At 45.1% G+C, this 25,515-nt stretch overlaps 4 protein-coding genes across 10 annotated transcripts in view; 3 read left to right on the plus strand and 1 right to left on the minus strand.

Annotated features, from left to right (window-relative positions):
- Nucleotides 1-2,092: 2,092 nt before the first annotated feature.
- LZIC (leucine zipper and CTNNBIP1 domain containing) lies at nt 2,093-11,411 on the minus strand. The gene is made up of 7 exons (XM_063417072.1): nt 11,287-11,411; nt 10,186-10,327; nt 8,809-8,944; nt 8,270-8,368; nt 7,517-7,612; nt 5,685-5,766; nt 2,093-4,776 (listed from the first exon to the last, which is right to left on the minus strand). Exons 2-7 carry the CDS (start codon nt 10,284-10,286, stop codon nt 4,718-4,720), a joined length of 573 nt encoding a protein of 190 aa, XP_063273142.1. The 5' UTR covers nt 10,287-10,327; nt 11,287-11,411; the 3' UTR covers nt 2,093-4,717.
- On the plus strand, nt 11,379-15,920 carry NMNAT1 (nicotinamide nucleotide adenylyltransferase 1). 6 transcript variants are annotated; one of them, XM_063417066.1, is made up of 6 exons: nt 11,449-11,596; nt 12,696-12,870; nt 13,313-13,496; nt 13,664-13,809; nt 14,176-14,551; nt 14,671-15,920. In XM_063417066.1, the coding sequence occupies exons 2-6, from the start codon at nt 12,747-12,749 to the stop codon at nt 14,711-14,713; spliced, it is 873 nt and encodes a 290-aa protein (XP_063273136.1). In that variant the 5' UTR covers nt 11,449-11,596; nt 12,696-12,746; the 3' UTR covers nt 14,714-15,920. The 6 variants fall into 6 exon arrangements, with proteins under 6 accessions (XP_063273139.1, XP_063273137.1, XP_063273136.1 ...); XM_063417069.1 differs by lacking the exon at nt 11,449-11,596 and adding an exon at nt 11,379-11,437 and having other exon boundaries at nt 14,176-15,919; XM_063417067.1 differs by having other exon boundaries at nt 11,401-11,499; nt 12,695-12,870; nt 14,176-15,919.
- Nucleotides 15,921-16,505: 585 nt separating this feature from the next.
- On the plus strand, nt 16,506-20,484 carry RBP7 (retinol binding protein 7). The gene is made up of 4 exons (XM_063417073.1): nt 16,506-17,233; nt 17,744-17,922; nt 18,171-18,272; nt 18,589-20,484. Exons 1-4 carry the CDS (start codon nt 17,161-17,163, stop codon nt 18,637-18,639), a joined length of 405 nt encoding a protein of 134 aa, XP_063273143.1. The 5' UTR covers nt 16,506-17,160; the 3' UTR covers nt 18,640-20,484.
- A 1,105-nt stretch (nt 20,485-21,589) lies between these two features.
- UBE4B (ubiquitination factor E4B) overlaps nt 21,590-25,515 on the plus strand; it is a 31,080-nt gene continuing 27,154 nt past the window's right edge. Inside the window, exon 1 of one of the 2 annotated variants that reach the window (XM_063417040.1) lies at nt 21,590-21,902. In XM_063417040.1, the coding sequence (XP_063273110.1) occupies nt 21,879-21,902 (24 nt within the window). In that variant the 5' untranslated portion in view covers nt 21,590-21,878. The remainder of the gene's footprint in view (nt 21,903-25,515) is intronic. The other variant, XM_063417039.1, reaches the window with a different exon arrangement.

A 25,515-nucleotide genomic window follows, 5' to 3' on the forward strand; every position in this document is an offset into this window, starting at 1 on the left:
ACACCCTCCGGAGGGGCCGAGGGCCGGCTCGGGCTGCCCCTCCCGCCGCTGCGCCGCTGCCGCCCGACCTCCATCCCAGCAGGGCGCTGCTCAGGAACACCGCGCGAAGAAAGTTAAAGACACTGCAACATCCAGTACAGATTAAGCTAATTCAGCCAACACAGAAAACGCCAACCGCCGACTAGGATAAATGATCCTTTGGCCCTTGGAGCACTCAAAAATAAAGTAATTCTTCACCTACATTAACTGAAGTAGCGTAAAACCTCAATGAACACAGAGGAATTAATTAAAATTAAACCCAAAGTAGCCACCAAAGGCCCTTCACACCTCACATCACTTATCTGCATTATGGTTTCCCACTAGGTTAACCTGCTTCCTTACAGGATGCATTGGTGAGGCCAGCAGAGTACAACATTCCTGGAGATAAAAATGCTTTGCGGACCAAGCGTTACTTAGTAAAATGCATCTGTTTTCCACTCGGTACTTAACTTAATTGCATAAAGATAGTCACAGTAATGAAATAGGTGGCACTTCCTTTAACAGCTTGATACTTAATGGCATCAAAGCCCGGTGCCACTGAAATCCAAACCCCACTGCCAGCTAATGAAGGGCTTAACATGAAAGGCTCTGCAAAGAGCAAACCCAAGCCGCTGACAGGAACAGGAATGGTGCAAATGTGCTGGGATCTGAGATCACTGGCACATACCCACAGCACAGCAGGCAGTAATGATTATTAATTATTTAAGAAAAGAACATAAGAGCTCCAGCATAAGCTGAAAAAAATATGCAGAAGCATTGCACTGGGATCCTCCAGTTGGATTACTGTTAATTAGCACAGTACATGAGTCTGAGGGAAAGATCTAAAAGCATCTTGTGCTAGTGGGAGCATATAATTAAGCCATCATTTGCATCCTTGCAATGGTATGAATTTCCTTACTGATAACATCATGGGCACAACACCATTTTATGACTAAGTTCTGTCTAGCTCTCCTAATTCAGCTGGCTGACTGTACAGCAGTGCAATGCAAACTTACAGATCATCCATTTAACATCCTGCATTTATTTTGAAAGGGTTTTAGCAGGGAGAAATACTATAAGGCTTCCTCTAGCCTAGCAGAATTTTAGATTTATTTTTCTTAAAATTGAGCTCCTGCCCTACCTTAGTTTATTGCCTTTAAGCTTACTGAGATGTTCAGCTATCCACAAGGTGACATCTTGCCATCAGTCACTTGTATCACCATGAGACACGATGGATCTCAAGAGGCCTCACAACTATGCAAGTTCTGCAAGAAATAGAGTAAAATATTGTTCATGTCTCATGGGACTGCACAGGGCCTCCCAAAGCACACAGAATGTAGAACTGCACTCGACCAAATCCATCCCTTCCCACTCACCACGCTGCTTGACCTAACCCTCGGCAAGGGAAGAAGTTCAATTACCAAAAGGTTAAGTCTAACATTTTTACAAGTATTGTATAAAGACTTGATATTATTTTACAGAAATCTATCAGATTAAATGGAATTTTCATTTCAATAGCTTCTAATCTCTTGTTTAATGAGGCTGCTGTTTATTCTAGAAAGCCAAAACTTCATGAAACCTTTTCCTCTGAATCACTTCTTGAATTAGAAAAATTCTGCCGTTTACCCTGTCCTTCCTGATCTCCAATTCTTTCTTAATCAGCTCTGAAATTCATTTAGGATTCCTTCACAGCACAGCTGCTTCCACCCTCCAAGTCCCTCTGTACTTGTTGGCATCCCCCTCTCATTAAGGGCTTCCAGCAGCATCTGCACACACAATCCCTGCTTTCATTATCCATGATTCAACCACACACAACAATAATGAAAACTCTTTCTCTCCAAGATGTGTGTGGCACCCAATGAAGGACTTGTTTTTAGTTTGAAATCTCTTTTTCTTTTGTTAATCTTTTCTATGTCAGGCTTAATCTGATAATTCAAATCCATCAAAATCATGCATCAATCCCATTTCAGCCACTACAGCCTGAACTGCCTGGCCATAGGGTGTCATTCACACAAGGCTCTCAATCAAAATGAATTTGACTTTTACAGGCAAAATAGCACCAGAAACTACAGGATCTCTTAAGAAATCTTGTATTTTTCTTCAACACAAAGATAACTTGCTACTTTTCCATTCAAGATCAAAGAAGGGAAATAACACAAGGAGACAAAGAAGAAAGAGAGACAGAATATTTGAAGCTTCAATTTTCTAACACTTTTTCTTTCAGATCAGTACAATCACTGAATTCACTCTATAGAGAAAGAAGATTAAAAAAAGGAAGTTATATATGACCAAAAAATGACTCTGGGAACTTTGCTGATGTGTTTAAAGCTACTGTACTTTACAATTCTTATTTCAGAAGTAAAACGATAAACAAAAAAACAAAGCACTTTTAATCTTCAAAGCAATGTATGATCAATAACAACTTCACAGCACTCAATATTTAAGGATCATAATCTGTATTTTACTCCAGGAAAGAAAGATGTGTACAGAATGAGTGATCTGCCCAGGTCCAGCACTGAACTAGGGATGGAACTCACACATCACAAGCTTGTTTGTTAAACACAAACCCATGCATTCCTTTAGCAGCTGTTCTTTTGTTATCAGTTTTTATTTCAGGAAATCATTATTATAATAAATAGATCATGGACTTTTTTTCAGCCGCTGCAGAAACATTTGAGATGGTGGTGGAGGTACATCCCAGGATTATTTAGCAAAACATTTAGCACAACACACTAATTAACTTACTATGCCTGAAATCAATCTATTTCAAGAGGTTACTCAACTATCTGTGAGGGTCAACACACGAATTGCTTCACATCAGCAGCAGCTTCCTTGTTAAATCACATTTACGGTCAGGGCATTCTGCAGGACACAGCCAGACTCTGGGCAGAGCTCTGATTTCTGACCCTCCACAGCTCCTGAGACGTCTGACCCAGCACACTCAATCTTGCAATCCTGCTCACTGACCTCAGTCTCATCTTTGTCCACCTAAACCACCAGAGAACCTTCCAAGGGCAGAAGCAGCACAAGGTTGGGAAGACGTTCAGTCAGGGATCAATTTAATTGGAATGTTACAACTGCCCGCAGTACAGGAATTTGCAAAACTCCTGGAATATTTACAACCAATTAAAAAAAGTTTCTCCTGGAAACTTACACTTCTCACACTACAAGGAAAAAGATTTCCATGTCATTGTATTGTAAACTTTTTGTGAGTGCTGAGAGATTTAATTTACATAGTAACGCTGCAAGCAGGCTGGGGTGTATGGGGAGAGAGTTCCTTAGCACCAGTAATGAGCAGCAAGGAAAAGAAGGCAGCTCCAGTCCCCACAGACTGTTTTGTTTCCCATAATTTCAGAGTCTAATAATGCCTTTTAATAAGCTGCTCACAGCTATGAAGCTGCAATCAGCCTTTGTCAGAGAACACAATGCTGTCCCAGACAGGAAAATAGTTCTGCTGGAATGGACAAAAGACCCCTCCTCAATAAAGGCTTTTTAAAAACAGGGAGAAAGAAGTTCTATCAGTGAAAACCAAATTATGCTGTTGATACCATGTATCCTTTCATTCCTTAAATGCTAAGTGTCAAAAGTACATCTGTTATAGCAAAATACAGTCCAGAAACACATTTTCTAGTCTACTTCAGTCCTAGTTTGCAATTAGACAAACTCGCTAATTTATAGGGGAGTGCACTCTAAATGACGACTGACCATGTTAATTTTCTGTTTTTAATCTATGCTACCCACTTAGTCTCTGAGCTAAATTTCAGCTACATGAGATTTCAAATCCTCCTATGCCAAGTTCATTCAGATCCAGTGGAGACACAGACCCTCCCCTCTCCAGAGCACCACCACTGAGGCTGAGCAACGCTTGCATTGATCACATAGGGGGAGTTTTTCCCCCCCTATTAAAACTCGTTTCTACTTGCAACCTATTTCATGCCCCCTCTGAAATAAGAGCAGCGGGTAGTTAAACACCAGAGCTGGTGGAAGAGCCACGCAAAGAGCTCTCATGGCCACGTCCTGTCAATTCCCTGTCCTTTGAGTACACAAGGTTAAACGCCTCCAGAAGCCTCCCACAGGGCTGCATTGTCCTCCCAGGGCCGGGACACAAAGTGCTCATTCATGTGCACGGCAAACCAGCAGCCCAGGGCCAGGAATCCGCATCCTGGCTCGTTTGGGGTCTTCTGCAAACAGTTTGTAGAAAGATGGCATTTCAATAAACTACATCCATTTTCCAAAGCTTCAATGCTTTCCTAGCACAAACTACTTAGCAGGGAGTCCAGACAAAAATTAAGACAATGTGAAGAATCACCCAAAAAAGTCATCAGGATCACTTCTTAAAAAGATCTGCTTGCTACAACCACATGCAAAAAGATTAGGTTTTAATAGTTAGAGAAATACACATCGAGAAAAGCTCCAAAGAGCGGACTCTTTCCAAAGACAGTCATACCATGCTTTTGTTTTAGAGTTCCCCTTTGTGTTCAGCCTCAGAGCTTGTGTTACTTACAGGGTACAGACACCAAGGTTCTAAAGTGCACTTAAGGCTGTTTGCTTCATATCTTCTGGTTAAGGACCCAAGAGCTTTAGGGCTTGGGTTTTTTGTTTTGCTTTGCTTTTTTTCAACATGTTATAAATAGAAAAACCACACACAGTCAAAATCCAACGCTGCTGATAACTGGAGACACAAGCCTCACAAACCTCTTCATTGTTTTGCCTTTTCTACTTCAACACTTGCAAGAGCAAAGACTTTGTCTCCTGATCCTGAGGGGGAAAAAGCATTTTCAGTAAGTATTAGTGGAAATAGCGAATTACCTTATATACAATTTAAATCAAGCAAAACACTTGAGAGCCAATGAAATCAAACCTACATTGTGAAAACTGGAACACTTGAGCTAATTAAACCACACAAGCTTGGCAGGTCTAGAGCAGCCATGTCCTCCTGAGCCTGGCCGGGATGGAGCATCCTTTCCCCCAGCTTCTCTTGCAGAGCTGTGATTTGTGTTTGTATGGAATGGTGTTGGTAACATCCCCACAACACACAGAGCTGCTACCGAAGTCCCCTCCTGAACGAGAGGGCTCTCACCTTGCTTACACTCGAGGGAGAGCAGGGCTGAAAGCTCGGGCACCCAGACACTTCATTTGTACCCTGAGCTAGTCTGGCATGTTCCTGCCATTCACAGCTCTTTCATCCCAGTTTAACTACTGCTACAATGAACTGTCGTGCTTATTTAATGCCTTTTGTAACTGAACTTTTGATCTTGTCGACAGAATCAGAGGTATGACAATCATGGCAGCAAGAGTGCTTTAAAGCTGTGTTTTGACAATGTGCCAATAACTGCCAAATTCTCTGCATCAAGCAGAGGAAAAGGGTCTTTAATGCAAAAAAGATTAGTGTTTAATCTGTGTTTAATTCTAAGAGCAGCATCTCTGCTTGAGACAGATTATTCAAGCCTTCAGCATGATGGGCACCTTTGGCATTTCCTGGACGTTTGGCATTGGGTTTATTTGCTGTTCCTTCTTCCTCATGATAATGTATCAGAGTTTCATTGTTAATAAAACATACATTAACATTTAATGGCACGAATCTCTTGTTCATATTTTCTCTCTCACATGAATCAGTGTTCAATGGAAAGGCAAAGGAATCAGAAGTTATGGGAATGAAAACTTACCAAGGTCAGTGGAGACTCTCTCAAATTGGCTCAGGGCTGTACCAGCATTTGTTGACAAGAACATCTCATCATCACCAGTGAGCTAAATCAAAAAACACCACAATGTGAAGCTGATACCTTACCTGTGCATATTCCCACCATCCTCTTGTGCATCTACAGGAGCCAGGAAAGGCTACAGCAATTGACAACTTGCAGCTTTTATCCACCAGACTGAAACCTAAAACTAAAACACAAGCTACTTTCCCTAGCACGGAGTTTTCCCTCCCTGCTCCTGCCAGCCCAGGCAGGACAGCATGTGCAGTGTCAGACAAACCCAGACATGGAAGTTTCAAGTTGATTTCCAGTGATCATTTTTTATTAAAAGGTCACACTGTACCTGTGTACCTAAACCATGCCAAGGTGTCAATAACTTTTCTGCCACATGGTCAGTACAGTAATGAACTAAGATCTAAGCCTACTTCCTATCATCTACTGAGGAAAGCAAAAAAAAGCAGTCACTGCCAGCTTGGACCATGTTAAGAGCCAATGACCTAGAAATGGTTCTCTTCCTTTAAAGTGACATTTCCCCATGCATATTTTACTTTTATGTATGTGCTCTGATGCCTTGTGACAGATGCCCATAAAATATTTACAATAATGAAGCAGTAACCTACATTTGGAAGGTTCAGATACTCTAAGTTAACAGTCACTCATTTAATTAGCCTCAGATACACATCTTTATTACAGCAAAGCATGTGTGTTAAACTCTTCACAATGTTTGCGGCAGTTTATTTATTAGAAATATAAAAATCAGATACAGACATTCAGGATGATGTTGGAATGAAGGAAAACATATTACTTACCTGCCTTTGCTGGCTTTATAAGCCAGCATACAGCTACTTAACATTTTGCAATGCTGTGCAGACAAACATTCAGTATCTGCTGGCATTGTTCACACCCAGAACAGATGTGACACTACTGCCCCAGCAACCCTCAGTGCAGCAGGCTACTGATCATTTTAAAAGATTGGGAGGATGGGTCAGAGTGTGGTGAATGGCTTGATGCTGTGGTCTCAGGAACTCATTCCAAGTGGATTAGATTGCTTCATGCATTCACTTCACAATCTTAACTAGCTTTTACATATTCGCAAAACATTTGTTTTCCTCTGACAGTCAAGCAATAAAATATTGTGAGGGAAAGCCCTTGGAAACTACTTGGATTGCAGCTCCTTTAAGTACTGCACTTGATCTTTTCCATTACATTCCTTCATTTCCTAAAAAAGCTTAAGTACTGAGATAAACAGCAACCCATTTTCTTCCTATACCATCCACAAAGAGAAGTAACTTCTCTTCCTCCCTCTGGTGGCAAAGCCAGGGCTTTTTCTGCCACAGATGGATCACTGGGGCAACAATGAATTTATCACTCATCTCCCCAATTTCTTTACCTCATACCCAGGGGCAGGCATAATTGACACTATAAAAGTGACACTGGATACATGTCAGAGGTGTTGAATAGCTCCTGATGAATTGGTGGTAGCTGGCCAGTCAAAGACTTGTTTTGCAGCTTTTATAAATACAATCACCTTGTACCAGCTGGTGTGTGATTCATACAAACAGCCCACCAAAGGAAGTATTTAAAAGTAGAAACAGCCTTATAGAAAGGTACCAAACTATTTGATACATGTTCAGCTTCAGAAAGTTTGGCATTAAAATAGAAGGACATTTATGTAATATAACAGCAAGTTGCATTTTATTGTTTGCTTATAAAATCGTAATTTCTTATTTTGATTATTTCTAATTCCTCCTAAATAGGCAGAAAACTCTATTCACCTGACTATCATACCAGCCCCTTACCTTCTCACCAAGCTTTCTGAGGGCAGTCAGGATTTCCAGTTTCTGTTGGGTGTACAGGTCTCGTGGCAACTTCCCAACCATTAAATCTCTGTCCATCTGCACACCAGGGGAAAAAAAGTCAAAATATATAAGTTTTCCATTATTTCATCCAACACAACAGCATGAAAAATGCAACAGCCTAAAAATACCAGTAGTCATGGACCCACAGCAGTAAGGGACAGAGCTATCTATGATTTAAAACATGTCTGTGAAGGTTTTCTGAATGTTCAGCAAATACTCTCTACCCCTAACCTTAGCTTACTTGATTTCTCCAAACTTGGATCTCTTTTTATCAAAGGATAATGATCATTTGAAATCACATATTCACACATCACTGGTACATGGAGGAATCACATTCACATCACTTTATCCAGATCTTCATTTCAGATCTCTGAAACATGGAGTGCACTCTCCAGCCCTCAGTACAATCACAGACCTCCTATTTGCAGTTTCCTCAGTTCTCTCTATTAATACCATTTTTGCTTTGAAGCAGGAAGATAGAAAATAACTCAAGAAATACACATGGTTGTCCCCATTATCTCAATAAACATTTTAAACTGAACAAATTCTGAAAGAAACTTCTCCATCTCTTTTGGACTTTTACAACCAAGTTTTCCAGCACACTCAGTGCTTTCCTTGCAGTCACTACATACTTGAATCAGTCTCAAAATAAACTCAAATAAACAGTTTTTGCAGTAAAACAGAAGCCTTCACCTCTGCCAGCCTTGTCCTCAATTGCCTCGGCTGCTTCTTTGCAAACATTCTAATCACTTCTGGAGTTTTAAAAGCTTGGCTGATGGCTGCTTGTATTGCCTGCAAGGAGAAGAGCAAGGATGACCAGGACAAACAAGAATCACACATCCTCTGCATCATTTGATACACAGAGTTCATATTTTTTTTTTTATAATCATGGAAGGGAAAAAAAAAAAAAAAAAAGAGACCTTTTCTGGAGGGTGTAAAGAATCCTCTAATTAATGTAACTATACTGAGAAAGAGCTGTGAAACTTTTCATTACTGTCCAGGTCCTTGTCTCCTATAGTGTTAAGGTTGTAATTCATCAATGGGTTTTTCCCCTTTTAAAATGAAGACACTTATCCAAGTTTTTTACATATACAAGTGTATTAGGTGATAAAAAATATTAATTTCATAGATCTAGATTTCACATTAAAAATATAGTGAATCACTTGTATCTATTTGCTGTTTCATCAGCTCCAGGTAGAACATGAACTTTTTTAGCCACACATCATCCTTACCAGTTGCATGCCACTGAGCTCATCCACCAAGGTCATATCTCCAGACATAATCTTCTTCAGGGAGTCATTGAACTCACTCAGCTGCTCGAGAGTTTCTTTTTTAGTCTCTTCGTACTCATCTGCATCCAGCTCCTCTCTAGGGAGGACCCAAGGAGACACATTCACTCACAGGATTTACCCAGGCACATCACAGGGGCACAGGGCTTGGGCCATTCCAGGGAGCTTCTCTCCCCAGCAGCACCGAGGAGCTCCTGTCCCTGCAGGGCCATTCCAGGGAGCTTCTCTCCCCAGCAGCACCGAGGAGCTCCATCCCTGCAGGGCCATTCCAGGGAGCTTCTCTCCCCAGCAGCACCGAGGAGCTCCATCCCTGCAGGGCCATTCCAGGGAGCTTCTCTCCCCAGCAGCACCGAGGAGCTCCATCCCTGCAGGGCCATTCCAGGGAGCTTCTCTCCCCAGCAGCACCGAGGAGCTCCCTTCCCTCCCAGCTCCCATGCAGCTCCTGCACTGCTGGGTGTGCAGCCCTCCCAGGCAATGACAACAAAAAGCCCAAATAATAAACGAGACACCCCACACCTGGAGCAGTATTTAGAGGTGTTTTTGCATCTCAACAAAGATATGTGGTGGGACTGTCTTGCCCAAAGCTCCAGTGGATGGGATTATCTGAGGAGCCCCTCAGATATCTGATGATCTCCTCCACCAAAGCCATCCACCAGGAATAACTGAACCTGCTGCCTAAACCTTGCCCAACTCCCACAACAGCAGCACCACCCCAAGCAGTTCTAATTGTTCTTGAAAAAGACACACACTGCTTGGACAAGTCAGAACTGGAGTCAGAGACAGCATCTAAGCACAGGGTGCTTAAATGCAATTATTCAAACAGATAAAAGCCTAACCTTCTTGATAATTCACTGTCTCAAATTGTATCAACCCACAGAAGGCTAATACAAAATCACATGGAAAGTTAGACAAAATAAAAAGAAAACAATGCAAACCCCCCAGGCATCCATTATGAGATAAACCAAAAGAGCCACAAAAGCTAGTTGTTCACTGCTATTAAAAATCCCATAGAAAAATTGTCATTTTTGTGAACAGCTATTAAAAGTCACACTGAAATATAACATTTCAAATAAAATACCAAGTATTTCTGCTTGTATTTTTTCTCAGATATATATAAAACAATCTTAATAAAGGTTTTTAAAAGTAATTTTTACTACTTGACACCAATATCCCACTCTAATTTAAAAACAGAAAGCCATGGCAAAATACACAAATAAATAAGCCCCACTCACCCCCCGATTTTTGAAAGGTACCACTTCCTTCGACCAACCACTTAAGAAAAATACTACCACAGAAGAGGAAAGCATCTGTTTTTGTTACCTGCATTCTTCCAGATCTTGAAGTTGCTGCATTAATCTGTCCAACTGCTCCTCTAAATTTTGTTTTAGTTTAGTGGTCTCTGTTGTTCCTCTTGAAGCCATTTTCTGTCTTCACATGAAAATGTTGTTTTTACATTACACTCCTAAGAGAAAGTACATTTTATTATTTGTATCAACAACTTAAAACGTATTTAAAGTGCTCTAAATATTAAAATCATGCAATATCTTGCTGGTGGAATGTTTAATCACAACACCGGGAGATCCTTGCAGTGGAACACAGAAATGCCAGGCCAGGCATACAGAATTAGCTCATGGCCAGAGGCGGCTCACCACGAAACTCCAACAGACACCGCACATAAAATCAAGCGAGTGTCAGATCAGGTAGCAATTACTGAAATGGAGGCCCCGCTATATGAAACAATAGACTGGACCCTTCAAAGGCCCCTTGGAAGGCTGTGCAGGAGACAGCGCGGGCGGCTGAGGCGTGCGGGCGCCTCGGGCAGCACCAGCGGAGAACGAGCGCTGTGGAACCCTAATTGTGGAGAGGAACCCGGGCCTTGGAGAGGAACCCGGGCCCTGGAGAGGAACCCGGGCCTTGGAGAGGAACCCCCGCTCTGGAGAGGAACCCGGGCCCTGGAGAGGAACCCGGGCCCTGGAGAGGAACCAGCTCCGTGGAGAGGAACCCCGGCCCTGGAGAGGAACCCCCGCTCTGGAGAGGAACCCGGGCCCTGGAGAGGAACCCGGGCCCTGGAGAGGAACCCGGGCCCTGGAGAGGAACCCGGGCCCTGGAGAGGAACCCGGGCCCTGGAGAGGAACCCCGGCCCTGGAGAGGAACCCCGGCCCTGGAGAGGAACCCGGGCCCTGGAGAGGAACCCGCGCTGCCCGGGGATCGTCCCGAGGCGGACACGGCGCCGGGCCCGGCCCGTCCCGGCCTCACAGCGCTCTGCTGTGAGCGGGCGGCGGGGAACGCGGCCCTCCCTCGGACAGGGCGAGCGGGGAGGAGACGGCGGAACTCGGGCGCTACCGGGGCCCGCCTGCCCGTCCCCAGACAAGGCTCCGGCCCCGCTCTTCCCTCCGCCCGCCCGGCCCCGGGCCCCCTCACCCCTCAGCCGGGCAGGCCGCGTCAGGGCGGGCTCATCCCGGGCCTGCGGCGCCGCTTCCGCCGCGCCCGGGCCAATGAGCGAGAGCGGCCTCGGCAGAGCGGCGGGGACAGCGCCGGGGAGAGCGCCGGGGAGAGCGGGGAGAGCGCCGGGGTGAGCGGGGAGAGCGCCGGGGAGAGCGGGGACAGCGCCGGGGAGAGCGGGGACAGCGCCGGGTATAGTGCCGGGGATAGCGGGGACAGACCCCAGGAGAGCGGGGACAGCGCCGGGGAGAGCGGGGACAGACCCCAGGAGAGCGGGGACAGCGCCGGGGTGAGCGGGGACAGCGCCGGGGACAGCGGGGCCCGGGAGCGGGGCCCACCGGGGACGGGCGGCAGCGGCCGGGGGTGCTCGCTGGGCGGGACCGGAGCCCCGTGCAGGCCCCCGGGGGCGGAGAGCTGCGGGAGGGTGTCAGTGGAGCGTCCAGCGAGGCCCACGTCATGCTTATATTATAGATAGATAGATAGATAGATAGATAGATATACCGATATAGAAACATATTTTTGTTTGACTCTGAAACACAAATGAGATTGAGCAAGGCATCCTTACCTGCTTATCCCCGCGAGGTGACTGGCAGGTTGGGCTCCAGAGCCATCCCAAGACCTGCTGTAGGCATATTTTGATGTCTTTTAGTGCAAGGTGAGTTTATGAGGCAATGATTGCCTGTTTTTGTAACCTGTAAAATCAGCAGCATGGAAAGGGACATTTGACTAACTCCCGAAAAGGCACTCTGTATTTCCATCTTAAAATTTTCCACTTTTTTGCACTTCTTTTTTTTTTTTTTTTTTTTTTTAAGGAAGAAGTCAACCTTTTTCAGTTTTGCAGCGTGAGTCACTCTGTTGAAAGTGGGATTTGTGCATTGCAAAGGCAGTCTAATGCCTCTCCTCCCTGTTCCCTAGTAACTCTCTTGGCCGTGCCCCTGTGAAAGCTGCATTTCAAGTGCCACCAGCCCTTCCTCTGCTGAGCTGCTCTGCAGTATTGAACACTATTTTAAAAGTTTGTGAAACTATCGAAAGCACAGAAAAGTGCTAGCACTTACAAACTCTGAAGCCTTGCAAGAGTTCTTTTTATCCACGGGCTGTTTTATGTTAGGACACAGTCACTGTTCCAAGGTTTGGCTGTGATGGTGGCTCTGCTGTGGCTGCTGTGAACATCACTCAGCCTCTCTGTAAGGGACACACAATGTGAGGGTGACCTTGTGGGATTTTTGCAGGTGGTGATGTTGCTGTAGAAACAACGCAGACAATTCTGTGCTCCTCAGGATGTCTCAGCAAACAGCAACAGCCCATTGCAGTTCTCTTGAAATTTTCTCTCCTGCTTATTGGCAGCACAAGTAAGTAGCAATCACTTTTTTTAATTTCATTTCTTGTAGTGGCTGGTACCTGGCACCAGCATTCTCCACTTGGCTCTGTGGCAGTGAGGAATGGTAATGGAAGGTCCTGACAGGAAGACTGAAGTGGTACTGCTGGCCTGTGGGTCCTTCAATCCCATCACCAACATGCACCTGAGGCTGTTTGAGCTGGCCAGAGATTACCTCCATGACACAGGTAGGGTGGTAATTTATATCATTTGGGATAGCTTCCATAACCAGACACAAATGTTAAGGTGAATATTTTGTGTCTGTGAATGCTTCTTTGACAGTGACAGATATTTTTGCAAATGCTGATGAGATACTGAAGCTGGTATGTGTTAATGTCTTATACAAAACCATGTAGGCCATTATGAGAGAACTCATATATGTGTTGGTTATTACTGATTTTAATGAGCCAAGCATGTTTCTGTAGTTTATAGAAATATATCTTTCTAATGTATCTTCCTAACCCTTTCATTGTGCTGCCCTGACAGCCCTGAAGTGTCCTGTGTTTTTCCACAGGCTGGCTAGCAGCTGCCACTATAAACTGGTTATGTCCCAGGTTAGATACAATGCAGGGGAAGTAACATCTGCTCAACCACTTCTCATGTTCTTGTGGGATGTGTTCTTTTCCGCAGGAAAATACAAAGTAATCAAAGGCATCATTTCACCAGTGGGTGATGCATATAAGAAGAAAGGTCTGATCAGTGCGAATCACCGAGTGGCTATGGCAAAACTGGCCACAGAAAACTCAGACTGGGTGGAAGTTGATGATTGGGAAAGCTGCCAGAGCGAGTGGCTGGAAACACTGAAGGTTTTAAGGTATTCTACAGCCAACCTCTAAAATGTCTCATGAACCTGTAGAAGGATTAGGAGTGGTGTTAGCTCTGACAAGTTGGGATAATTGCAGAGAGAGGTTCTTTGGCAGGCCACACTATCCCGATTTTTTCCTACATCTTTAAAATACCTAAAGTACATCTATTTTGCAGGTATCATCATCAAAAGCTTTTATCTGCTGATGTCACTAATAGTCTGCAGGATGCTGTACCCATAACAAAGCTGGGACGGAAGAGAAAACAGGAGCCAAATAGGCATGAGCCCATTAAAAAGAAAAATCAGAGTCCGGTTGTAAAAAGTTAAGTCTGTTTGCAAATGAAGTGGTTAATGATCCTTGTTATTTCGAGAGAATTGCACTGATGAGTACTTTTATGGTAGCTCTTGGTTCTAATGTCACTCAACTTTATTCCCTTAGATTCCACAGCATAAGGCATTAGATCCCTTTAATGAAGGGACTCCTGTAACCTTTATTCAGAAGAATCCTGTGTTATGTCTACTAATTATAAATTATATACTCTGAATATTTTTTAAAATTTCATTCCATTGTCTCATCTTAACCAAAGATATATAGAGAGAGCCAGGAAATTAAATGTCCCTGTCAAGTTTACTAACATCTGCCAAGCCCTAAACCAAGCCCATTTTCTCATTTAATTTTCTCTTTAAGGTGTCCCACAGGTTAAGCTGCTTTGTGGAAGCGACATGCTGGAGTCTTTTGGGATCCCCAATCTGTGGAAGTTGGAGGACATCACTGAAATTGTGGAAAACCACGGCCTTGTGTGTATCAGCAGGGCTGGAACCAACGCTCAGAAATTCATCTACGAGTCTGACGTCTTGTGGAGACACAAGAATAACATTCACCTGGTGGAAGAGTGGATCACAAATGACATTTCCTCCACCAAGATCCGCAGGGCCCTGCGCAGGGGCCAGAGCATCCGGTACCTGGTGCCGGAGGCCGTGCGCGCCTACATCGAGGGCCAGCGGCTCTACGGGGCCGACAGCGAGGACAGGAACGCGGGGCTGCTGCTGGCGCCGCTGCAGAGGCACGGCACGGACCCCAGGGGCTCGGGGGCACTGAGCAGCTGAGGGGCTGTGTGCTGCCTGTGCCCCTGCTGCCTGTGCCCCTGCTGCCTGTGCCCCTGCTGCTGGCATCCCTGCAGAGGCACGGCACGGACCCCAGGGGCTCGGGGGCACTGAGCAACTGATCATTCTGCTGCCTGTGCCCCTGCTGCCTGTGCCCCTGCTGCCTGTGCCCCTGCTGCCTGTGCCCCTGCTGCCTGTGCCCCTGCTGCCTGTGCCCCTGCTGCCTGTGCCCCTGCAGGGACACGCCAGCGGCCCCAGGGGCTCACAGGCAGGGAGCAGCTGATCATTCTGCTGCCAAACCCGCTGCTGCTCAGAGTGTGCGTTCCAGGGGATAGTGGGGTTTGCTTGGGTAAGCCCTGGGCTGGTTCCCTACATCTGTAGTTAGTAATGGGGTTTGGTGCTCAGTGATTGCACCTACACAGCCCTTTTCAAGTCCAGTTGTAAGATTTTCACATTTTAGTGTTTTGTCCCAGTGCACTGCAGTGAGTATAAGAATCCACATCGGTACGTGAAAATGGCAAATGTAGAAGCAAAACAAATGAATGTTCTGATTAGTTTTAACTCAAACTGTTCTATTTATAAAACAATAACACAAATATTTTTATAACTTAGAGTGTTGTAAGGTTATCTGGTTTCAAGAGGCACCATTTACTTAGGGTAAATATATGTGGGCGTTTTTTTAATTGTCAGCATGTGATTCACCTCAAAAATTTATTTAGCTCTATTCTGGAATGGAAGAATTTCCTCGTGGCTGAAGTGCTGCTAGGTATAGCATGCTTTGAGCTGCTTGCCTTTGAGATATGCAGCTGCTTGTTTGTTGTCATGCAGTTTGCTTCCAGAAATGTCTTGTACTTTACTTTTCCATTCATATCTCCAGGGCTGTAATGTTAAGCTCAGTATTGTTTCTGAAGGAAGGACCAACCTACCTCAGGAACTGGTTTAAAGCCATTGATTTAATAGATAGAAATTAATAATAGTGTCATTGGGCTGATTCTCAGACACTCATCCCTTTATTACAAATAATACATTTATTTCAAATAATAAAGTATCTTTTACTTTTGAGCCATAAGTAGGATATGATTATATGTAGCCAGAATTGTTTTCTGTTCCTAGAGAGAAAATGGTAGGATATCATTACTGATCATAAGTGAAATATTTTTCTTTGCTAGAAATCTGGGTTTGAATCTAACAGTTTGTCTATGTTGTATGAACATAAGCTGGAGAGGCACTGTCACTGTTGTGGTGACAGAATTCTACCTCCCTTTATTTGCTGCTGTCTCATTTTTGTTTGGATTTTGTGCCTTATTAAAAATGCCAAGGTTTGCAAACCACTCTAAAATGTTGTATCTGGACTTGACACAGGAGTTACCAAGTACTGACTTCTCTTTGCTTGCAAGAGTCAGTGGTGTTGCAACAGTGCTTTACTACCATAACCTCAGAACACCAAATTGTGGGTCAAATGTTACTGTTTGAGTGGAGAGGAAACAGTAATTTTCATTTCTTGGTGCCATTCCTGGTTTAGTGTAGGTTAGAGGACAATATCCAGCTGCAAACAGGAAAGAAGCTTTGACGTCCTGTGTTCCTGCTGCATGGTTCTGTGAGTCATATGGATCAAACTGCCAGCTCCAAAAATGGAGCTAAACTTTGGGGAAACTTCTCTGCAGAATATTATCCTTCCTATTCAGCCTGACACAAGTCAGTAAATAAGTAAAGGTAGTAGGTGTAGGTGTGTTTCCTCACCTCTAAATCCCTTTTTTCCTTACTTCCAAATTCCCTAAGTCCTTTCTCTTCAAAGTCAAGCATTTTTTTGCTTTTTAAAACACACTGCTGGGTCATCAGGAATTTCTGTCACTTCTTTGCTGGAGGTGAATGCAGCACTGAAGTTTGTCTGCTGCACTGTGTGCTCTGCTGCCTGCGTGTTCTGCCACAGTGTGCAGCCTCAATAAAGCATCAGTGGGAGAGTTCCTGTGTGTGTCAGGACAGACAGCAAAGGCAGGAGTTACATCTCCTGTATACACAAGGTTACTTTTGGAATTCTGTTCACTATTCACTCCAGACATAAACCAACATGATATAACTCTTATCTCTTGCCATAGTATTGCTTTAAAATTTCTTGATGTAATACAACCCACAGTTCAACAGTCCATCCGTATCTGGTCAAGTACAGCGTGATTTTACAGAGGTACCTCACCTTTTCAACAAATATCTGGATTTCAGATCATAAAGCCCCAGATCTAATAAGCTTGCAGGAAATCTTAGTAATGACAAAAGCAGTTCCTTTAAAGTGTACAAGATGGAGAAAATGGTTTAAACCAGTTTTTGGCTTGCACTGTGGCTCTTGGGCTATTAACATTTGCTCCACACGAAGATTTCAGGCGCGGTGAACTTTTCCCTCGGACACAGCTGGAGCCGTTCTACAGCTGCCCTCTCACCCACTGGCTCAGCAGGGCACCCTTCCCCTCCAGCAGAAACGTCCTGGGGTGGAATCCCACCCACGGCTGCCTATAAAAGGCCTGGCTGGAAAACTACATTTGCATTTGGGACTGGACCTTCCTTCTGCGGTGTGGCAATGCCCGTGGATTTCAGTGGGACCTGGAACCTTGTCAGCAATGACAACTTTGAAGGTTACATGGTGGCCTTAGGTAGGTGAAAATACCTGCAGCTGTCCTTCCTCCCTTCTCCCATGAGGGTCTTCTTGAATTTTAAGGACTCCCTTCACTTCACTCTGTTTAAGGTATAGAATGCAGAGTTCTTGTTAATTCTTTCATTGCCTTTCCTCTGACAAAGATGAGAATAGGCATTAACACCTTGCTAAGAGGGGGTGAAGTCTGAAACCAAGTTTGGGTGTCTTTGTGGGGAAAGCCAACTCTCTCCAGGAATCTTCTGGCTCAGAGTCCTGGAAATCTTACATAGGAATTGTGCAACAGCTGAGTACATTTCTTTTCAAAGAGTAAAAAGTACAAGAGGACAACTTAACCTGTGTAACATGCAGCTTTAAACATAACAAAAGGTTCCAATAAAAAAACCAAATGCTGCATAGCAGTAAGGTCAACTAACCTAAGAAATGCTTCTGGTAGTAATACAGATTAATTCCTGGCTGCCAGAATGGCTGATGATAAATACAACTCTGATATTTTTGCCTTCTCTCCAAGGTATTGACTTTGCAACACGTAAAATAGCAAAAATGCTGAAGCCTCAGAAAGTGATCAAACAAGAGGGCGATTCATTCTACATCCATACCACTAGCACATTCAGAGATTATTTGCTTGAATTCAAAGTTGGAGAAGAGTTTGAGGAAGATAATAAAGGCTTGGATAACAGAAAATGCAAGGTAAGAGTGAATATATGAGGCTGTGACAAAATAAAGATGCGGTGATCAATCCAGATACTTGAGCTGAAATTGTCTCAAGAATAATATTTGTAGTGCAAGACAGCAGTAGGAGCCTGAGTTACAGACAAGGGGTGTCACTTAGGAGTAATATCTAGGTCCTCTTATTCAGGAATATGCACATTTTCTACAAGTATTTTACAGAACTGAGACAGACATGCAGAAACACCTCTTTGTTCCCTGTTCCACAGAGCCTCGTTACCTGGGAAAATGACAAACTTGTCTGTGTCCAGACTGGTGAGAAGAAGAACAGGGGCTGGACTCACTGGCTCGAAGGGGATGACCTCCACCTGGTATTGATTTCAAATTTCTCCTAACTGTATCTCTGTATGGTGAAAATTAGATTTATACAGTGGTCATCATGTGCACGAGTGTTCTAGCCCTGCAGGATGTGTAATGGATTGTGAGCTCGTTCTGCTGTGAAACAGTTTCATTGTTTCAGTGTAATGTGTAGTTAAATTCAGAATGTTAAACACAGGTTATTAGCATGGCCAGAGCAGAGGCAAAGGATCTGTGTTCAATTTTGGGAGCAGTTCCTTTGATTGATATATATATATATATATATATATATATATACACCCTTGTGTTTTCTTTTTTCTTTTTTTGTAGGAGCTTCGTTGTGAGAATCAAGTTTGCAAACAGGTCTTCAAGAGAGCCTGAGTGTGTGTGGTGTGCTGGGCCTCCTGTCCCGTGAGGGCTCCTGACTCTGCACTGTGAACCTGGATGGGCTGAAGCCTCTGGCTCAGAAAATGTCTGCTGTTGCCAGTTTTAAAGGTCTGATTTTTGCTAATAAATGCCCCAAACCAAACTCATCTTAAGTACCTTGCTTTTGAATATGGTTTTGAAGGAAAAAAACAAAACAAAAGTGATGAGGCCTGAATCTTTAGGTAATCAAAAGTCAATTAAAAAAAGAAAACATGCCAATTCTAGGAGGCATGTCAACATCAAAAAACCCAGGGGGAGCTGGGTACTGATAAAGAAGCAAAGATAACAAATAATGAAGCAAACAGCAAAAGGTAGGCATCTATTGTTCAAAATACTCCTCTTAAAGAGGTGTAGACTATTACTTTACTTGCTTGTGTCCTTCACACTGTAGTGTGAGGCCCCATAATGTGCCAGAGGTGCTTTGTTCTCGAAAATAATGAAGTTGAGCTTGTCAGAGGAAACAAGCCTGTGGTCAAATCCCAGAACCATGAAAATGGGTCTGAGGGATCCGTGAAGATCCCAGTCTGCAAAATAATTGAACTCTGTAAGCACATATACAGAGGGAAAACAATGCTGCTTTAGTTAAGCTTTGTTTGCATACAACTGTTAATTAGGTTAATTGTTTTTCTTCATGACCGTGTTCAATATTGCATAGAAAAGTTTTTCTTGTGTGAACATGTAAGTTGTCAGATAAACTAGGTAGTTACAAATGAGTTGCTGCAAGTTCTTCGTTGCATATTCTTGAAGAACCATAGCTTAAGCTTAGTAACTTAATTACTTCACATGAAAAAAACATTCCCTGGCATTTGGAAATGAGTAGCACCACATTTCTGATAGCTCTTATCGGTTCAAAATGCTCTAAGCCACCATCAGAGTCAGACAAAAGCTGTTGAAGCATGGAAGGCTTTTGGTTAGATTGAAGCCCTCCCCTAATTTCTAGACATGTATAAATTTAAGCTGGTTTCCACAGTAAAAAGAAGAGGACTAATAGTTTTTATACAGCTCGGAGAATGTGAGTGAAATGCCTGATTGTGCTGTGGATCCTGACAGCGCCTCCCCTCGGGCCTGAGCGGTTCCATTTGCCTGAGAGCAGAGCCGGTGCTGGAGCGGGAATTCCCAGCGGGAATCCCGGGCCGGGGCCCGGCCCCGCTCCCAGCCCCGCTCCCGTTTATTTGTAATAAAATGCGGATTTTCCTGCGGGTCCCCGCGCAGACCCCGCGGCCCGCCCGGCCCGGCGGAGCCGCTGCTGCCCTGGGGAAAGGCGGCGCTGAACTGAGAGCAGAACTCCCCGAGGAACACCTGGAGGGCTTCATTGGAAGGTGTTTCAGACCACTTCAATTATCTTAAAAAAAATAAAAAAATCCCAAGGAGAGAAACACAAAATGAAGTGTAATCTGAAAATCGAAGGTAACAATATACATCTATTCTATAAAAGGACTGACAATATATATTATGATGCAAGTATTGGTTTCCTTTCTGAGCACCCTGGTTACATCACCAAAATATTTTGCTCAAAAAGATTTAGATCAATAAAGTACATTAAGGATGTATAAAAACACAAGACCAGATAGCCTACCTGTCTCATCTATGCATTTAAAAAATGGATCAATTCTATTGCTATATAATTATTTGCAGTGTGTATGAAAATAGTCCCTAATAGCTCACATGGATCAGTTTTGTTCCATCTTAAGAACATCCTGTTGTACAGCTTTTACGGGATTCTTCCCTTTGCTGACTCAAATCACACTGCCCCGTGCCCTCTCTGTTCAGGTCAAATTCTGAGTGACTGTTCACCCTGGGCTAAAAGCTTGCTGATGCAACTCTCCACTCGTTTATCCTTTGCCAAAAGAGAAACTTTTAAAAATCCTTCTCTCTTTCATCTACATGTATTGTAACTCAAACAAGCTGAGCTGGGGTTATACTTACATATAACCTGTCTGTTTGTTCTGTAGCTGAGTTTCATTTCAAGTGTGACGGAAAAGATTAACGTCTTCCAGAAACATTTTATGGTATAATGAGGGAATTAGGTGGAGAAAAGTTTGTAATAAGGAAAAAAAAATATACTTCGTATTCAAACTGCACTCAGAAAAGGCCGAGACCAAGTGCTCAATGGGGTCTTGGCATCTTGTTCTTTCCTTGGTATGTCACTCAGCTCGCAATAATTAGCTTTAGATCCTGTGAGTTCTCAATCACTCATCACTGAGCAGGGGTTCATATTTTCGCACCCATTGGAGAGGGAAGGCTCCGGCAGCTTGGCCGTTCCTGGGGTCGCGGTGTCCCTGAGCGGCAGGGCCCCTTTCCCGCCCTTGTTCCCGCCGCTCCCGGGGCCCGAACGGACACCGGGGCCAGAACGGACACCGGGACCCGAACGGACACCGGGGCCCGAACGGACACCGGGGCCAGAACGGACACCGGGGCCCGAACGGACACCGGGGCCAGAACGGACACCGGGGCCAGAACGGACACCGGAGCCAGAACGGACACCGGAGCCAGAACGGACACCGGAGCCCGGAGCCCGAACGGACACCGGGGCCCGAACGGACACCGGGTCCAGAACGGACACCGGGGCCCGAACGGACACCGGGGCCGCTCCGCCCAGCCCCGCCCCGCCCCTTCCGGGCCCCGCCCCTTCCCTGACCCACCCGGCCCCGCCCCCTACAGGCCCCGCCCCCTCCCGGCCCCACCCTACCCGGCCCCGCCCCCTCGCGAGCCCCGGGCCCGCCTTTCCCGGACCCCGCCCGAGCCCCGCCCCTCTCAGGCCCCGCCCCTCCCGCCCCTCGGCGCGCTGCCATTGGCCGGCGCGGCGCGCGCGCGGCCCCGGCGTGCCCGGCCCCCCGCGGGGTCACGTGATCCCCAAGATGGCCGCCGCCGCCCTGTTGTTTTGATGAATAATCTCTGCGCGGGGCAGCGGCCGCGGGCGGGCGGGGGCCGGGGCCGAGAGCTCTGAGGGGCGCGGGGGCACCGGCAGGGCGGCTTCCCCTCGGCCGCGGCGGCAGCTGAGGCGCGGGTGGGCGGCGGGGAGCGGGCCGGGGGCGGCGGTGCTGCCGGCGGGCGAGGCGCGGCGCGGTCGCCCCGGAGATGCCCTTGTGAGGCGGCCCGGGGGGCAGCGGCGGCAGGAGAGCGCTGCCTCGGAGCGGCCCCGCGGCGGGGCGGAGGAACGCGCCCTCCCTCCGGGCACCATTAAGAGGAAGGCGATGGAGGAGCTGAGCGCGGACGAGGCGAGTGCGCGGGGCCGGGGCCTGAGGGGGCGGGTGGGCTCGGCGGGGAGGGGGCGCCGGGCCCGGCTCGGAGCCGAGGCTGTGCAAGGAACGACCCTCAGAGGCTCTGCCTCCGCCCCGTGCCGGTGCCCGGGTTTCTCCTCCTGTGGCCGGGCTGCCCCTGACCCGCGACCCCCCGGCCCGGCCGTGGCGTTGGGTGGCTGCTCTCCTGGTTAATTGTTTATTCCCTGCCTTTGTCCGCAGCCTGTTCCCTCTCTGTGGCCGATACAAGGCGTTTATGTGTTCTTTGTGTGTGATTTGAAACACCCAGCCTTTTAACATAGTAAAACACTTAAAATTTTGCTTCCTTAGACTCTGCTGAGAAGCGAGATGGGTGTGTTCGTGGTCTTATATTTAGTAGCATTTCTTCTTGGAGCAGCTTCAATCAGGCTTGTCAGTTTTCCAGTGTTTCCTTTGATTTTCTTTATTCAAGCGCTTTGTCTTTCCTTGAAGAATTCTAGTGTTATGCTGTTATTGGCAAACATCTGTCTATAGTGTGTTTATCCTATTCACATAAATATGTGAACAAGGTGAGCTGATCCTTGTTTCTTTTAAGAGATGTTGCTTTCCTTTGTTTTTTAATATAGAATAAGGTCTTAAGTTTTGTCCATATAGTAGAGGATTTCCAAATTAATTATGTCCTGGATATATTATAGCAGGATCCAGGGAGTTTCCCACTGTCCCAATCCTGAAATCAAAATGTATTTTACTGGACCTGCTAAAATCCAGGCTCAGTGCTGTACTGACATTCTAGGGAGGATCAGAAGAAGTTATTCTGTCCATATCTTGTAGTGGGGTTGTAGAGCAGGGTGGCTGCTGCTATCACTCAGATTTGTGCTCCAAAAGGTTGGGATGTTTGTGGTGATGTTGTCTGTCAGTTTAGCAGTCTTGCTGTGTTGCATCATGATCTAGGAGAAAACACTTGGTGCTGTTTGCTTGGTGAGTGTCCTCCCAGCCCGTGGCAGCACTGGGGAAAGGAGAACAGAGCCCGCGTTGGGATGGGTCCCTGGTGCTGTGAGTCTGCTGTGGAAAAGGGTCTCCAGCATTACAGGTGGATTTCGTGAGGACTTTGTTTACACGCAGTTCTTCTCATTGTTGAAGTGCCCTGGTCCTGAGGTGTTTCGTGATTAATTTCAGAGTTATTTAACCTTGTTTGTGTCACTGCCTCAGCACTTTACTGACATCATCAAACCGCCGCATCATGGACCTGAGGCTGCAGGAAAGGAGTTCTCCTGTGAGGACTCATCCACCTTTTTTGGCCAAATGTTTGTCTCGAGTGACTTTTCCATGTCCTTCTTGTCCAGTTCAGCAAGGACCAAACCAAATGGTCTTTTGGGTGATTGCTTGTGACAGTCCTGTGTCATTTTAACAGTCATGGTGCCACTTCTTGTTATTAATGGATCGCTCTCCGAAAAGTCAGAGCCAAGTGGATTTTAGTGTTCCTCCACATCTCCACTTTGCTGTTATTTGGCACGGTGGGCCTGGATCAGGCTATTCTGGAAGATAACCTTCTGGAATATGCTAAATGTGACTTCTTCAGAGTCAGTCTTTTTTTCAGGCAGCGACTGAAAGTGACAAAAATACTCAGCAGAAGTTTAATTGCAAGGCTCTTTCAGATAAGGTTCTCTTCTGTTATCAAACCGTAATTAAATGTAACACTAATGGGTTGCAGCTTACAAAGAAGAGATACACAATTGATCATACAGATATTTTAGTTTTAAGAAGATTCTTTCCCCTCCTGTTAACAGTGTCTCTCACTGACATTTTCTCAGTGTTTGCTTTGTTAATGCACTAGGAGTTGTAATTCATTACAGACTATAGTGAAACTTTTAGGAAGGGGGAAAAAATTTCCTTCTTAGTATGTGAGTTTTAATACAGTAGATAGCATAAGATGAGAACAGAGACTTGACAGAAAAAAAGGCAGAATCCAGCTAAACATAGCATAAAGTAGGAAAGAACAATGTGAGTTTATCATCTTTCAACATGTATGTGATTTTTGAGTAGCATTTTCTGAGCATAGAACATGACCAGCATCACCAGAAAAATGAAGCATTTCTTAAACCAGTTTAACATGCTCTAATGAATACAAGAAAAATGAAGCTGTCAATTCAAATTACCCTTTATTGTACAGATTTGGAACTCTTCTGCATTATGGTTGAAGAGGAAATTGCTTTAAGTCTCACTAAGCAGTTGCCACTATAGCAGATACTGATACAGATTTTTTTTAACTGGGAATGTGTGAGCCTGAGGAACTGGTCTTCCTGGTTGTATCTTTATTACCTGGTGCAAAATTAAATTATCAGTCAGCCATCTTTAGCAAGGTGCAATTTTTATGTATTTTGTTGTGGTGAAGGCAGCTAACAGCTTTTAAGAAGTCCATTTAGATCAAAAATGTATTTCTGAAAACTGCTATTTATAGATGTAGTCCAGATGTGTCCAGCAAAACCTGTGCTAGACTGTACTAGTTAAAAAGCAATGTGTTTTTCCCATTCAGCCAATTAGTTTGCATTTTTTTTAATAAGGCTTTTAAACTGCATGTTCCAGAGCTGTGCTCTGCAGGGAAGATGGGCTGTGGAGCAAGCAGTGCCCGTGCAATAGTTAGGACTGAAAACCTTGTCACTATTAGGTAACATAATGACACATAACAGCTTTGTCATATGTCACTGCCTTGGGTCTGAAATCAAGGTTGGGGATTATTCAAATACCCTAAATGTCCCTAAAACATTATTTTAAACCCCCAGCTTTGTGCTGCTTCATGGTAATTGGGCAGTCATTCAGTCTGAACTGGGAGCAGGTTAATTGGAGGGAGCTCCCACCCCTCTGACGTGCTGTTTGTGTTGTGTGGAGGCAGCAGTTGGGGTCTTGTTTGTCCCTTGTGTTGTGCAAGCAAACTGTGTCCTCTGAGTCCCCAGCTGTGCCCGTCCTCCCTCCCCTCCCCGCTGTTCGGCCTGAAGATACAGGGAATTAACCAGATAGAATGTGTCCACCTATTTTATGCCATCTTTTCAAGCTTTTTTTAGCCTATACTTGGCCTTTTTAGCATAGTATGTTTCTCCTCTTTTGTGTCTTACTTAAAACTTCCTAGTCTTTAGCTAAAACTTCCTATTCCTGTAATAATTTTATATAAACCAGGTGGGACATGGCAGCATGGGGTTTCCAAGAACCAGATCTGGTCCTTTAACGTGTGGTCTGTGTACCCTCAGTTGTGAAAGCTGTATCTGTCAGTGGTAAAAATATTCGGAGTTTATTTATATTTTAATGTTACTTTGTTCAGCAGGAAGGAAAGTGAGTGTGATTTGCCCATCTTTCTTAAAGGGGCAGGGTAAAATATTTTATTAGTTCTTACTAATATCGTAACTCAAAGCAGCTCAGTGTCTGTGCAGATTTCTTGTTCCAGGCCCTCCTCAGAGCTTTTGCAGGGCAGGTTTCAGTGTGGGGGACTGGTCCCTAAGGGGATTGTAACAAATACAAGGCAGAAGATTTGTCTCGGTGGCCTCCTGTTCCAGCAGTGCTGGCTGCAGGTGGATTTGCTTTAACTTGGGCTTGGATCTTGCCTAACAAAGGAAGGGAGGGA

This window comes from Prinia subflava, chromosome 21 (assembly GCF_021018805.1).
Source record: "Prinia subflava isolate CZ2003 ecotype Zambia chromosome 21, Cam_Psub_1.2, whole genome shotgun sequence".
In the NCBI taxonomy this organism is placed as follows: Eukaryota; Metazoa; Chordata; class Aves; order Passeriformes; family Cisticolidae; genus Prinia; species Prinia subflava.